The following is a 15,118-nucleotide window of genomic DNA, read 5'->3' as shown; positions in this document are numbered from 1 at the left end:
GAACTGAAAAATAAAAGAATTGAAGTTGTTTCAAAAACGACTAAGCAGACAGAGAACTCCATTGTTAAAAATAGAAAAAAGGTTAAAAATGATAAAAGTAGTAAAAAAGGATTGATAAAAATAACAAAAAGAAATAACATATAGTTGTTGTTGTTGTTGTTGTAGCGATAAGGTTGCTCCCCGAAGGCTTTGGGGAGTGTTATCGATGTGATGGTCCTTTGCCGGATGCAGATCCGGTACGCTCCGGTACCACAGCACCAATAAGGTGCTAGCCCGACCATCTCGGGAACGATTTATGTGGCCACATTAAACCTTCAGGCCATCCCCTCCCTCCCCACCCCCAAGATCCATGAGGAGCTTGGGGTCGCCAGAGCCTCGTCTGTTAGTGAAACAGGATTCGCCGCTGATAGGTGAGGTTGACAATTGGATTTGGAGAAGCTATATATTGCGCTGGCAACCTGAAGGGTTGCGCTACACACCCCTTGAATCTGGTATTTTAGTCGCCTCTTACGACAGGCATACCTACCGCGGGTATATTCTGACCCCCTTACCCGCTGGGGTACAATAATAACATATAGTAATAAGCATTTCTAAATAATAGAATATAATGCATTTAACAATGGTTATTAATGTATCTACTATTTTGTTTAATAAAGAATCTCAATCAAAATATTTGATATTCGATCTATGGAATAACGGTATAACTCAATAAAAAAGAAATCATCCATTTTCTAATAAATTATGTATATATAAAATTTATTACTTTTTCTTATCAAAGAACCATACTATATAAAATCTTACCAAGTAGGATTATTACAAAATTATTTTTACATGTATTGTTAAATTTTTTTCACTTTTCTCAAAAGGTTGATTTTTGAGTTATACCGTTATTCCACACATCCCCTCAATTAGTATGCAGAAGTTGGGTAAAGGGGATAGTGACCCGTTGTCACCCCTTTAATACTTTTTTTACACAAGCTACTACAAATCACTAATCCTAACAAAGCCCGCGCATGCGCAGAACATACCTTTGCACAGTTTCAGCAAATAATGATTGACAGAAAATTTGCACATTAGGAAGATAGGAAAGTATTGATATAGAAGTATTATATATATCTATCTATCACAACTGATTCAGCTATATGTTTTACACAGAAATACCACAAAGGGTTGTGTCTCCGCTTTTCGGTATACCCTGTAGCTGTAGCTAGTTGTTTAACCACTGCCGCTAGATGGGTCTCCTAAGCGTTATCTAAGCGAGGATAGGCGTTTTTTTCACGCGCAAACGAAACGTATACGCCTGTAAAAAAAAAAACACGGCTAATATATTTTTATCAGATACAGTTAGTTCTTTACCTTTTGGAATTTTTGATGTTCCCTAAGGCAATAAAAAAATTAAGAGCATCTATTTATGGAAGTACTAATAATAATACGCATTTGCAGCCGCCAATATAACAAAACAGAAAAACTAGGAAATCGCAGCTTTGACCGGTTTTCAAAGCAAAAGCCAAATACTTTTGTAAGACAAGAATCTTGTCGCTTAGCTCTTTAGTAAATATATAGTGATAGGAATACCCACCTGAAATTAAATATGTCTACCTAGCTTGTAAGATATTCGAAATTTGTGCACACATGATTTCATATATAATTCTTATATAATGGCACATACGGGGAGATCTTGTGAATTGTATACTTGTTTAACTTTTTATTTTCTTTTTTTGCATTGTGCTTCACAGTTTTCTATATCAAATGGACAGCTTGGAAGGGGGTAGAAATTTCTTAAGATTTGCTAGGTTTGGACTTAGGCGACTGTGATATGTATCGACTCAATTGCTAGGGATACTTACAAACGTGGAATCCGTATAAGGGTCACCAATATCAGTGCCACTGATACTATTATTTCTATCGTATTTTGGTTGTTTGCGGGGGGACCTAACGAGTCCGTGTTCGTTCTTCGTTGCCACATTGTCACCATAATCCAGCTTTATATTTACAAATGTACAGAATATGAATTAAGTTAGTCTTAATAAAAAGATGGTCATATGTTAGATAAATATGTACCTCGTCGCCAGTCCGGTAGTTCTCTTCAACTGAGTTTTGTAGTTTTTGAATCAAGCCTGGATTAGATTTTTGAGCCTTTAAGCTTACATCAATGTCATGTTTATTTTTCAAATGCCGCAAAATGTTTCCTGTAGTTCCTTGATAATTTTGTTCATGACGACAAATGTTGCAACGCACTCGCCACCTATCCAATTTCTCGAAGTAGCGCCACACTATACTCACTTTTTTTCTAACGCTTTGACTAAAATCAGCCTGCTGGTTGGTGGGCATATCCTCGTAATTAGTACTCATTGAAATATGGTGTATATGAAATTAAGTTTTAGAAAGATCGCATATTATTTAAGTAGACAAAAACCAGAACTATGGTTTATGTTCCTCTAAATATACTTGAGTTAAAATTATCTACTTGTAAAAACAATTGTTTTTTTTTACTTAGAGATGCAAGCTAAATAATGGTTTCATATAAATCTTCGAAACGATCGACGATGTTACAGTGGCGAATATAACAAATTTCGACACATCACTATGCCACCAATAAATAAATACTGCATAAGGGCTAATTAATGATGACTTATAACCATAAAACCATAACCAGATAAAACAGTTGATCGAACGGGTTGGATTTTATATAAGGTGCCACGATTTTCCAACTTTTGTTGATTTGTAGGGGTAGAGGGGGTCTTAAAAATCACAAAATTATCATCCGCAGCTCTAGGAAACTCTTAGTTTATGAAATATAAGCTTTTTAATTTCCAAATTTAGTAAAATTTCAACTTAAGTCCTGCACTTAAAATTCGGGTCGCACATGTCGATAGCGGTATCAAAAGACGCGTATTTGCGTCAAGATTCAGAATCCGAAAGCAGAAATTATATTTTTTATCTCGTTTAAAAGTTATTCGGGGAAAACACGTCGGTACTATTGTCACTTTTTTCGTTGTTGCAATTAAACGAACGAAAACAAATGAAGGTGGTGAATAGTGTTGCCAGCTCCGCAACAATATCTTTTTATCTTGGTAGAACATTATAAGGTGGTGGCACGTCGACATAAATTCAAACAAACATGCACCATCAATGTATTTTGTTTTTGTAAAACACTTAATAATTTGTAGTCTAATATTATTTGGAGTGCTGCGCAGAGGGGTGTACTACGTAGGACACCACCGTGGCGGTAGCCACGGTTATACCACACACCCGGACTTGGCGTGGCGTAGCCCAGGGTTATTTTTTATAAGCGCGGCCGAAGGTCGCCTATGCAGAAAGGTGTTCTACGCAGAATTACCGTTGGAATCAGCATAAAAATCTCTATAAAGTCCGGTTTTTTATTTTTTTTTTTAACAAATGTATGTATTTTGCACTTGTTCCAATTAAATACATTAATTTCAAATTATTCAGAGAATTACAAAACAAAATACATTGATAGTGTATGTTTGTTTGCATTTATGTCGACGTGCCACCACCTTATAATGTTCTACCAAGATGAAAAGATATTGTTGCGGAGCTGGCAACACTATTCACCACCCTCATTTTTTTCGTTTGTTTAATTGCAACAACGAAAAAAGCGATAATAGTACCGACGTGTTTTCGCGAATAACTTTTAAACGAGATAAGAAATATAGTTTCTGCTTTCGGATTCTGAATCTTGACGCAAATACGCGTCTTTTGATGCCACTTTCGACATGAGCGACCCGAATTTTAAGTGCGGGACTTAAGTTGAAATTGAACTAAATTTGGAAATTAAAAAGCTTATATTTCATAAACTAAGAGTTTTCTAGAGCTGCGGGTGATAATTTTCTGATTTTTAGGACCCCCTCTACTCCTACAAGTCAACAAAAGTTGGAAAATCGTGGCACATTTTTCAAAATATTCCCCCATACCATAGCCAACCAATTGGTTTTTGGTTTTTCGCCATAGCCATAACCCAAAAATATTTGAGTTGCTGAATTTATTAACTTTTTGTATATTTTATTTATTGTTTTGGATACGTTTTGACTAAGAGACTTATTTTTTTTTTTTGTGGAATATGTTTGCAATTTTTTGCGTTTTCTTCATTTTTATGAAATTTTCAAGATTTTTAGGTTAAGGCACCGTTAATCGATCACATTGGAGATGGTTATGGATATGGGTATGGTTAAGCCTTTGGCGTTAGGGTTAAAGGCCCGATTAATGGTGACTTATAACCATAAAACCATAACCAGTTAAAACAGCTGATCGAACCTACCTTATGGAAATCAATGTAATCGATTAATGGTGCCATGCCATAACGATAACGCCATAACCATACCATAGCCAACCAATTGAATTTTGGTTTTCTGCCATATCCAAAAACAGCTGATTGTTTATTCGCCTATTTTTCCCCATTTTGTGTATGTGTATATAATTTTTTTGTTTGCCGATTTTTTGTTTTGGTAATTAAAAATTCTATTGTTTCGTTTATTTGAAAGACAAATTAATATCGTTTATTGTTTATGCAGATCATAATGGATGACTGCAAATTAATTGAATTTGTACGCGATTTCCCATGCCTTTATGACAAGGCAAACAGGGATTTTAAGGACGCAAATAAAAAAGTCCCGCTTGGAAGGATATAGCAGAGAATTTAGGTGTGGATGGTAAGTAATAATGAATAATCTCATAATATGTGCGTACATAGGTAAGAATATTCCCAATAGTGGCAGTAGCAGTAAGGCGATGGGGGAATTTACGAGAGCGTTTTAGTAAAGAGATAAGGAGCAGTAAAAACACTTTAGTAAGTGGCGCGTCTGATGGAAGGCAGTGGGTTTTCTTAGAGAGTCTTCAGTTCTTAAGAGTCCACATTATACCCCGACCGTAAGTATAATGGAATTACTTAACATGTTTGATTATGAACAAATTTTCTATTACAACAGAATGCGGCAGAGCTCTCAAAATATAAACAGAGGTGTTGAAGTTAGCAAAAATACACCCACCGTTTGCGAGTCACACCCTGCAACTCCCATTTTACCTGTAACAAAAATCTTATACGTATATAAAAGTTTCGAAGTTTACACATTGCCAGAATTTATTTTTAGGTAATCTTTGAGTATGCAGCTTTGTTGCCCATTGGTTAGTAATAGCTCAAACGTAAATTTTTGTTCATGCATTAGGGGAAAAAATTTTAACACTTTCTAACTTGCACATTATTATAACAAAATTGAATAAGAAACAAAGTTGCATACAAGAAATTTTTTTAAAAGTTCTGCTCAAAAAGTTTCAAAGTTCGTGACGGATTTTTAAAGTTATTTATATGAACTAAATTTGCGTATTTATGAAAGTGCAAAAATATGTATTTAAACATTTTTTTCGTTTTCCCTCAATATTTTGAATTCAATATTTCGTTTTCCGGCAAAATATTTAATTTGCATTTTGCACTTTCCATTTTATACTAAATATTAGTATGTGTAAACACTAAAGTGCAAAACTAGAATAAGAATGCAAAATACAAACTTTGTGGTATTTTATTATGCTCTATTTAATATACACGAGGCAGAATTGCAATTTTTACCAATTTTTGATTTAGTGAAATTATTTGAACTAACTTTATATATAAAAAACCATAATATGTTTTAAAAATATATGAAGTATTGTTTCAGTATCGTTCTTTACTGTATGTATACAGAAAAAAATGAAATAAATTATATTATTCTATGTTAAAATAATTTGAAAAGCTTATGATTTTGTAGCAGCAGCAATGGTTGTTGCTTTGTTTTGTTGTGTATCCGCCTTCCGCCGAAATGATCTATAAGGAGGTAGTCAAAATGTAGATAAGTGTATATAAGTTGCGTTCTTACCTCCTGAAATATATTACTCGATGTGATTTTGAAATGCTACTGCACCATCGGTCATAAAGTAGTTGGTAAGGTATTCCCGATACTCGTATGTACTATTTCGGCCCCTTCTTCGAAATGAGTGTACCGTCCGCAGCGGACCTCCACAAGTTCTTAGTTCGTTCCTCCATTCTGCACTCGTCCCTTCTCCGTGAATGTAGTTTTCTGGGCAATACCACAGACTAGTATCGTGGAACATAATGAAATTATGCAGCACTAAACATACGAGAACGATTTTTTCTGCATTTTCAGGATAAAACTCCATTTTGGTTTTCAATACCCTCCATCGCGCAGTCAAAATCCCAAATGCGTTTTCTATAACGCGGCGGGCCCGTGACAGTCTGTGATTAAAAACTCGCTGTTCCCTTGTCGTATTCATTCCCGGATATGGTTTAATTAGATTGTTATTAAGGGATATGCACAATCTCCAACGAAGAAATGCGGAAAGGGTTGTGACGATAATGGAAGAGGAGTATCTGGTGGAAGTGGTAATCGATTTTCCAACAGATCTTCCCCAAATCTTGTTGCATGAAAAATGCCTCCATCGCTTTGACTTCCATAAGCTCCTACGCTTACAGCGGTAAACTGGTATTTAGCATCGCATGCTGTCAACAAGACGATTCTGAAAAACTTTTTATAATTAAAAAACAGTGATCCTGACTTCGGAGGGCATTTTATAGCAACGTGCATTCCATCAATAGCACCTACACAATTTGGCATGTTCCACATTTGGGAAAAAGTCAGTTGTTATATTTTTGTATTGCTGCTCTGTGGGTTCACTTAAATATATTGGGCAATGCGTTTGCCAGATAGCCCCGCAAGTCTCCAACACAATCATCCTCACAGTGCTCTTTCCAATTTTGTGGCTCCAAGCTATTTTTTTGAAAGGAATACCATGTGACAAGTACCTAAAAATCATACTAATTAATACAATATACGATGTTAATATCTGGAAATTGTTTACTGAAGTGTAATGGATAAACGTTTTTCCACACCAATTTGTTGTTTGAAGCTGGTCAGTGATGGAGCCATTAGTTTTAAAAAAGTGTCATAAACCGGCAGGGACATTCTTGTATGCGCAAAAAACTCGCTTTCGTCCATATCCTTAATTCTTAAGAAAGTCTTTTGGTGATATCCGGTTTGAGTCCTATTAGCGTTAATGGGAGGGCATGCCATCGTCTTTTTTGTCTTAATTTCCTTCTTTCAGCATATAACGCCATTATACTGAGGAACAAGTTGTCAATTTCTTCGTCACTGCTCATGTTAGCTTAAACAGGAATAAATATATATGTTTTACTTACTTCTTTTCTTAATTATCCATTATATATAGTGCGGTTCATAGATGCGATAGCAAGGAATTGCCGGCAGACGAAATCCCAGCCCAGGAGATAAGAAAATATTTGCTCTCAATGCCGATATCAAGCAATTGGTCGACCAACAGACCAAACGGTAAGAGCACCTCAGTATATGCAACCGCTTTGCTAGTGTTGGTATATATGGTCAACCGTCAATCCCTAACAGACCCTACCAAATATAACCACAGAGTATTAATGCACTTCCCACGGCAGCCGGTTCTATGCACCAAAAGGTTTTGTGTGGAAGTTTCCGTGTTTTATTTGAAGATACTTACTGTTAAATTCACGTCCTTGCACTCAAATATATATAAATCATCGCCTATATGTAGTGATATATTTAATTAAATCTGTAATAATACAGAAATCCTTATTAGTTTGTTAAACTTTTAATATGTGAACAGCTTAGATTGAGATACGTGTAGATATGGGGCTTTATTCACAACCTAATTGTTTCACTATGTAGATATGCACCCAATTTGTTGCAATATTAATAAAAATACTATTAAAATGTTTTCTTTTACTTTATTTTCATTAAAAATTACCAATTTTTTTTTTTCGAGATTTGATGGCATGGAGGACCTTCTTATCGTTGAAAGTCCCAGTTCCGGGTTATTGTCCAATGCATTAAATGATTAATTTCTGGATTAACTTTCCAAAGTGTGTATGTAATTTTGGCACCACTTGTACACAATGGTAATACCAACTGGCCAGAACCATTTTTAGAAGCTTGCTATTTGTATTTAACTATCCGTGATTTGTAAAATGGTATTTAAAATGGCACCACGCCAGGTTATTTTCAATATTTTTCCAATTTGGTTCGGTTCTTTCATGGCACCACGCCAGGTTATATTCAATTTGTCTTTAGTTGTTAATTATCCATTAATTTATGGTAAATATTTTTCAGTTTTATTATTTTGTAAAAGGATTTCCTTCGTACTTAATTGTATATTTTATAGAATTTATATTCACTCTAGTTATGTGTGCATGACTGTACATTAAAATATGAGGATATTTTCTATCCCGTTATTTGTCCTCGGTGCAGTTATATGTATTTTTGTCATTTATATATAAGGCAGGGATGCACCTTAACGTTAAGCTAATCGTTTATCAAAAAATTTTCACCGTTTCCGTTGAAACACTTCGAAATATTATCGATAAAGAAATTATCAAGATAAATTATATCTCGTTTTTAACCGAAACGAAAAGCTTTCGTTAACGTTAAAAACGTTAACAAAAACGTGATACTTTATGTTTGAATTGTGCTGGCAATGCTATAGCCATGGTGAAGCCGTAAGGTGGTAACAGCGAGCGGACATACACACACAAACTCCATGTTATTTGTTTGTGTAGTTCGTTGGTGGTAATGTCAAAAATACTCTGAGAAATGTTCGTACTGTCAAAATGCATGAGAAAAGTTGCCATCAGCTTGGCTAATGCTTTTACCTTTAATGACTCCGCCATCAGTCAGCTTTGCCAGCATAGTTTGAAATTAATAATCAACATAAACGATTTGATTTCGTTTTGATATGGCAGAAAACGAAACGAAATCATTTCGTTAATTTGACGTTCTTAACGTTAATAAACGAAACGAAATGACTTTGTTTCGTTTATTAACGTTAATTATCGTAACGAAATGATATCGGTTCGTTGCTTAAGCATGCCTGATATAAGGTAATCACTACCCCGTTACATGTTCCGTTTTTTGCACTTGATGATGGTATCATAAAGTTATGTATGTATATGTGTAAAACGAAAGTTTTACATGTGTTTTTATTTCTTTTAAATTAAATTTGTTTATATGTTTAATATATTTATTAACATTTTAATGTTAAATTTGATTTTGCGCGATAGCAATTATATGTACACTCAATCACTTTTTATAAACAAAACATTCCCATTGTGAATGATGACTAAATGTGATATCTTCTGCATAGACGTCAAAACTCTAAAGTGATTTGATCACCTGATTTGTAATGACTATCGCTGTCTCATTCTGTATCTCTTTCTATCGCCCGCTGGAGATAGGTGCCGCCATATTGAACAGCCTGTCAAAACGCTAAAAAGTAGCCATATTGAACAGCCTGTCAGGCAGTTGACAGATAAGATAACACACTTAGTCATCATTCACAATGAACATTCCCAGCTCAAGACAGCAATGGTCACCTGTTTGCGGTTATGGCACCATTAATCGATCACAATAGAGATGGTTATTGATATGGGTATGGTTACGACTATGGCGTTAGGGTTAAGGAAGTTTAATTTGGCTTATAGGCAGCAATATAAGCAGAATCGACAGACAATCAACTTTTTCATATAGGTGCTTTGAAGGCGAATTGAGTACCAGGTGTTGTTATCCCATTAGCTGATTGCTTTTTCTTGATTATTTTCCATACAACGGCTTGGTACAACAATATGTCAGTTAATCGAAATCAATGCAAATTTTCTTTTGACTTGATATTCTACTGCTCTGCGAATTGGTTGAATTCGCTTTGCCACCACCTGGTATAGATTCGTCATGGGTGCGTTCAACGCAATCTTTTGCATGATAGTAACGTCGCCACAATCACAAAAGATGTTGTGTTTGTAAATATAAAGGAACTTCAGATTAAGCAATTGAAACTTATTGCATATCTTCACTTAGAGCTTTATTCGAGATTTAAAGTAAAATTTTGCAAGTTTCACCAAATATTTAATCTCGGAACGAAAAAGATTTAAGTTAAATCTTCAATCTTTACAATTAGTTGGGATAAAACAAGTGCGATATATTATCAGTCAACTGTCTGACAGGATGTTCAAGATGGCTACTTTTTGGTATTTTGACAGCATGTTCAATATGGCGGCGCGTAGGGCCGCCTATCTTCAGTGTGTAAAAATGTAAAATATATTGGAAAATTACCAAAAAGTGGGAAAAATAATTACTCTTGCAAGGTGTGAAACATTGTGAATTCATGCAATTGCGAATGTTTGATAAAAACGTTCACAATAGTAAACAGCCTCGATCACCTGTTTAATCGCTGTTCGCTTACCTAAATCATTTGCTCAATAGTCTTTTTCAAAAATTTTTGTAGACGACTGGTACATTGCATTGCTTACATATTTTAAAATGTTCGCTTAAAGGCCTGGTTTCCTCGAAAGCGGTGCAGCTATTTAGCGGCCGTTACATAGCGGTGGAGTATGTTGTCAAAACTGTTGCACTGTAAAAGTAATTATGTGTAAACTAAGAAGAGGGTGAAGTTCACCGTAACGTAATATAGCGACAGGGCATAAAATATTACGGCCGCTATTGTCAAAGCGGTGACATTTTGTCAAATATTTATAAAATAACCAATATTTTTGAATTTAAATTTTTTGAACATGTTTTATTTTTGTACGTGCAGTTAAAAAAAATAAGAGGAAAAACTAAAAGAAAAGGAAAAATGTAAAATAAAATTTTGTGGATCATCTGCCGTTAGTGTTCATAGTTTCCAACAAAGCGGTGAGTATACCGGGCGTTCTTTAGCGGTCGTAATAATACGGCACCGCTTTCCGACGAAACCAAGCCTTAGTCATAGACGCGGCAGGCGCAATTTGTACGCTTTGATGCCGAACACATGTATTTGAATGGAGAGCTGCATACGAGGCGTTAGCTGCATGAAAGCGACAAAGCATGAAATTTTCGTGTAGCTAAGCGTATAGCAATGTTGGTCGCTGAGCGTACGTACGCTTGAAAAAAATGAAGAACAAGATGTTTGTTTAAATTTTTTTGTAGGCAAATTTGTGTAATTAGTTAAAAAATGTTACTTTAGTTAATAAAAGTGCGTGAAAGGTATATTAGCAAAGCGAAAAAGAGCTTGGTTAGAAATTGTTGAAGCCTTTATAAGGCTAAAAGTGTTGGAAACTAGAAATCACCCTTTTCTCTAGTCCGCGTTTTTAAAATTGCCTTTCATAATTTACTAAGGCACGGGGATGCAAACAACGTTTAATACCTATTTTCCTTTGGTTTCGGGGACGGATATACCTGAAGAAATAAAATTTGTTATTTTTTTCAATAATTGTTCGCTTTTTGTAGCGACGCTCGAAAGTAGCTTCGCGTGCAGATCTTGAGGCGTAGAGAAATTGTAGCTATATGTAATATCTTGTACGCGTCTATGATGCGTAGCCTCGTGTGCACCTTGCCTTAATCTGTTAACTAGATTTTAGAAGTGAATAGAAATATATAATCTGATTTTCAGTATACACATTTAAAAGAAAAGCTGATTAGAGACACAAATGGGCAATTCATGGCAGCTCAATTTAATAACCGTGAGCAAAAAACAAACCTATCTTCCATTCCCTGGCCATTCGCGACAGCCATTCTCCCTGTCAGCTATTATTTGACAGTTGGTATGGTAATGGAGGAATAGAAAGATTTTTCACTTGTATGAATTCACAATGGACCAAAAGCATTCATACCCTTCAAAAAACGCGAGTACTCCATAAATAATGTAAGGAATACTCCTTTGGGAGTATAGGAGTATTCCAAAACTAATCTGTATTCATACAAAAAATGTGCTCCAATTAACATTGCGATGTCCTAGGAGAGGAGTAGGTGATCCCACTCTCGCTTTGTTTGTGAGTATTCCATAGAGTACATACGTGAAAGTACTTTCCAAAGTACTTTCACTGTAGTACTCCATGGAGCACGCAAAGAGGATCATATGCCACAGTACTAAAGAGGAATTGTGTCGGAAATAATTATCGGAGTGAATTTAATTTAAAATGAAGGTAAATGGAGAGGGGCAATACAACTTTTATATTTTTTACTAAGAATATTCTTATGTTATTTAGCATTTGCGTGAATAAAGAAACCAATATTTCTCTATACTATAGTATGTATACATGAAACCAGTGCGCAGTTGCATTTTATCAGAGTTGCCATAGTAAAATTTTATTTGTATGCAATATTTTACTTTTGGCAACTCTGTTTGATCGTCATCGTGTCGTGATCACGGTCGTTAAAAAACGAGCAATGCTCGGCTGATGGTGGTCCGCAAACGCATTGCAAAGGAGTATTGTTAGAGTACTCCAACATGAAGAAACTGGAACACGTAATCCAACAATTTTTGCAGGGTAGCCAAAACAAAAGTGGAACTCTTCTTCTTATTTTTTGCTTGCTACAATAGATGAAAGTTGGCTACTTTTGCATGTCACACAGCACTGATGATTAGCTATTTTCACTCTCCATGCAAATGCATGCAACATTGTGAATGATGACTTAGGCCCTTATTATGTATGTCACCGTGAATGTTTGCGTCGCATTCACTCACATTCACATTCACCCAGAATTCGTATTTTATAACTTCTTACGTATTCGCGTTCGTTCTCTTACGTAGTCACTACGTGGAATTTTTTCGGAATAACATCGTTTCAAAGAGCTGGCAATATTGCAGCGAAACACCTGACAATCATTGTAAACATTGCTGACAATGGTAAACAAAAGATAACATTACAATATTGTTTGAATGTTATTTTATCAGTTGCTTGTTTATTTTCCAATATGCTCTTTTATATTGAGCTGTGTAGTATATAAATATATAGTATATAAATATGTTTAACATGGAAAATTCCGTGGAAATTCCGAGGGTAGTGTTGTGCAGACTTGCAGGCTTTTCGAGTGTGTGTACTTAGTCAAACTGGCTACGAGTTGCGGTTGAATTTTGTATGTTTCCTTATCTTTTTTCCAAGTACTGCCGGCAATCGATTTGAGGATTTTGTTGCGGCTTTGCACTACAGCTGCAATTTTGGTACCATGCGCCTTGAAGCTCATACCACTATGGCCGCTTGGGCTACGCCCAAGCTTCCATAGGCATAGCCTCATTGCAGTTTTTAACGCTACACTCCTTGTAACGTTAACCTGTTCTTTCTCATAATATAAAACTTGAAATTTTTTATGACAAACAGAACAGGGGTCTACTGCTAATATGCGAAGGCGGAAAATAAAAATGTGTTAGTCGGCAATTTTCACGTGGTTGTTGTAATGTCGTGCACTAAAAAAAATTTTGTGGGCAAAGGGATTTTGCACGCATTTAATTTTGATCCCACGCGCGCCTGAAGACTGCCAATGCGGAAAGGTGTTCGCGCAAAAATAAAATGGATGCCACCCCCGGTTTCGGAGGGATCCGGGGTAATTTTTCGGCTTTTCGTTTATAAATTTTGAACGAGTTGATATTTTTATTTTCGTTTCGTCACGATATTTTTGGACGCGTATTAGCAGTCGACTGTTCTAGAGTATTACCAAATTTCTCATTTATTTTTTCAATATTTTGTGTTCGAATTTTATTAAATTCCCTCAATGTTCTTTCAAGTGGTATGTCGGGGTTGATTCTAGATAGGTAGAGTTTAACCTGATACAGTACCCAGATCGAAGTTTAGCTAGAGTGACGCGTATTTCCCTATGAAGAGTGATTTCCTCCTCTGCTAGTTCTGGGAATTTTTCTTTGAGTACCGGATTTGCCGGACAAGTCCTGGCATAGAGGTCCGACGCCTGTTTGAGGATATCACTGAGGACCTGTTTGTGCTTTTTTGCTTCATACGGGTGTGTTGTCAGATGACGTATTTCGTCATAATGCTTACGGAGATGACCCCTTAAGCCCCTGGGCTTGGGATGGCCAGGTTTCTGGGTTTTCAACACAAACTGTTTGTTAGCATCTCATTTCTCTTAATGGGGAGTACTCTCGCCTCATTATGTAGATGGTGTTCTGGGGACATAAGAAAACAGCCTGTAGCGGTTCTGAGGGCAGTATTTTGGGCCTCTGTTTTCTTCCAATGAGTATCCTTTAGGCTTGGCGATCATATCAGTGACGCGTAGCATGCAATCGACCGGTCAATTGCTTTGTAAGTGGCAATGAGTGTTTTTTTGTCTTTACCCCAAATGCTCCCGGCAAGAGGATTGAGGATTTTATTACGGCTCTGGATCGTAGGGATAATTGCAGTTGCATGCTCTCCAAAATGTAGATCCTGATCGAACGTTTCACCTAGGATTTTTGGGTGTAAGACAGTCGGTAGCGTGATTCCATCAACGTGGATGTTCAATATGGTCGACATATTATAAATCCATGTTATAAATAAGGAGATTGTTGTTTATTTTATTAGCTAGCTCATCGATGGGTGGGCATGGTCCTGTGGCCCTTATTGTGCAGTCATCGGCGTAGGAAACGATAGTGACTCCTTCTGGTGGTGAAGCTAGCTTCGATATGTAGAAGTTAAATAGAAGCGAGGATAGGACACCACCCTGTGGTACCACTTGTTTAATGGGCTTAGATGTTGCGTTCCTGAATTGTACCAATGTGTGCCGACATATAATTTGCGATACACCTTTTAATTTACTACGTTGTTGGAGAATCACTGATTTATAAGCAGGGACGGAAAATAATAATTATTTTTTTCGGAGTTGAAAAAGTCCTGGTCAAAAAATTCTCCTAGGGGAAAATGTTTGAGTTCCCAGGTATCCCTATAGCAATATCATGTCGAATTATGCATCCTTTTTATTTTTCGAACTTTTTCCATAAAAGTACACATAAAAAAGTAAAATCTGTATTTTTATTTTTTTAGTCCGATAGAACTAGTTAAACTCGGACTTTTAAAAATAAAAGTCTCGAAATAAAAGTTAAATCCGGACTTTTATTTTTTAAGAAACGGCTTATCCGAATTAAAAAAATTGTTTGTTTCGGATAAGCCGTTTCTTTGTTATCAATCGGGACTTTAATTTTGGCCTTAAAAAATAAAAGTCCGGATTTAACTTTTATTTCCGGACTTTTATTTTTAAAAGTCCGAGTTTAACTAGTTCTATCGGACTCAAAAATTAAAAAATCCGAAAATAATTTTTATCTTGATCCAAATATA

At 35.8% G+C, this 15,118-nt stretch overlaps 1 protein-coding gene and 2 long non-coding RNA genes across 7 annotated transcripts in view; 1 reads left to right on the top strand and 2 right to left on the bottom strand.

Annotated features, from left to right (window-relative positions):
• LOC137237155 (uncharacterized) overlaps positions 1 to 2,510 on the bottom strand; it is a 70,753-nt gene extending 68,243 nt beyond the window's left edge. For 4 of the 5 annotated variants that reach the window (XR_010948843.1, XR_010948842.1, XR_010948845.1 and 1 more), the window contains exons 1-2: positions 2,062 to 2,510; positions 1,848 to 1,982 (exon numbers count right to left, since the gene is read on the bottom strand). Coding sequence is in view for 1 of the 5 variants with exons in the window: in XM_067760471.1 (XP_067616572.1) it covers positions 1,848 to 1,982; positions 2,062 to 2,352 (426 nt within the window). In the remaining 4 variants the exon portion in view is untranslated. The remainder of the gene's footprint in view (positions 1 to 1,847; positions 1,983 to 2,061) is intronic. The other variant, XM_067760471.1, reaches the window with a different exon arrangement.
• Positions 2,511 to 4,356: 1,846 nt separating this feature from the next.
• Positions 4,357 to 5,711, top strand: LOC137237152 (uncharacterized). The gene is made up of 4 exons (XR_010948840.1): positions 4,357 to 4,466; positions 4,533 to 4,670; positions 4,731 to 4,887; positions 4,947 to 5,711. It is a non-coding gene; the product is annotated as an uncharacterized lncRNA (long non-coding RNA).
• On the bottom strand, positions 5,529 to 7,194 carry LOC137237153 (uncharacterized). Its single transcript, XR_010948841.1, has 3 exons — positions 6,868 to 7,194; positions 5,868 to 6,811; positions 5,529 to 5,815 (listed from the first exon to the last, which is right to left on the bottom strand). It is a non-coding gene; the product is annotated as an uncharacterized lncRNA (long non-coding RNA).
• Positions 7,195 to 15,118: the final 7,924 nt, after the last annotated feature.

The sequence above is a fragment of the Eurosta solidaginis genome, chromosome 1 (genome assembly GCF_040869045.1).
Source record: "Eurosta solidaginis isolate ZX-2024a chromosome 1, ASM4086904v1, whole genome shotgun sequence".
NCBI lineage: Eukaryota > Metazoa > Arthropoda > Insecta > Diptera > Tephritidae > Eurosta > Eurosta solidaginis.
The sequence above is the reverse complement of the archived record's forward strand: the minus strand, read 5'-3'. Positions and strand labels throughout refer to the sequence as shown.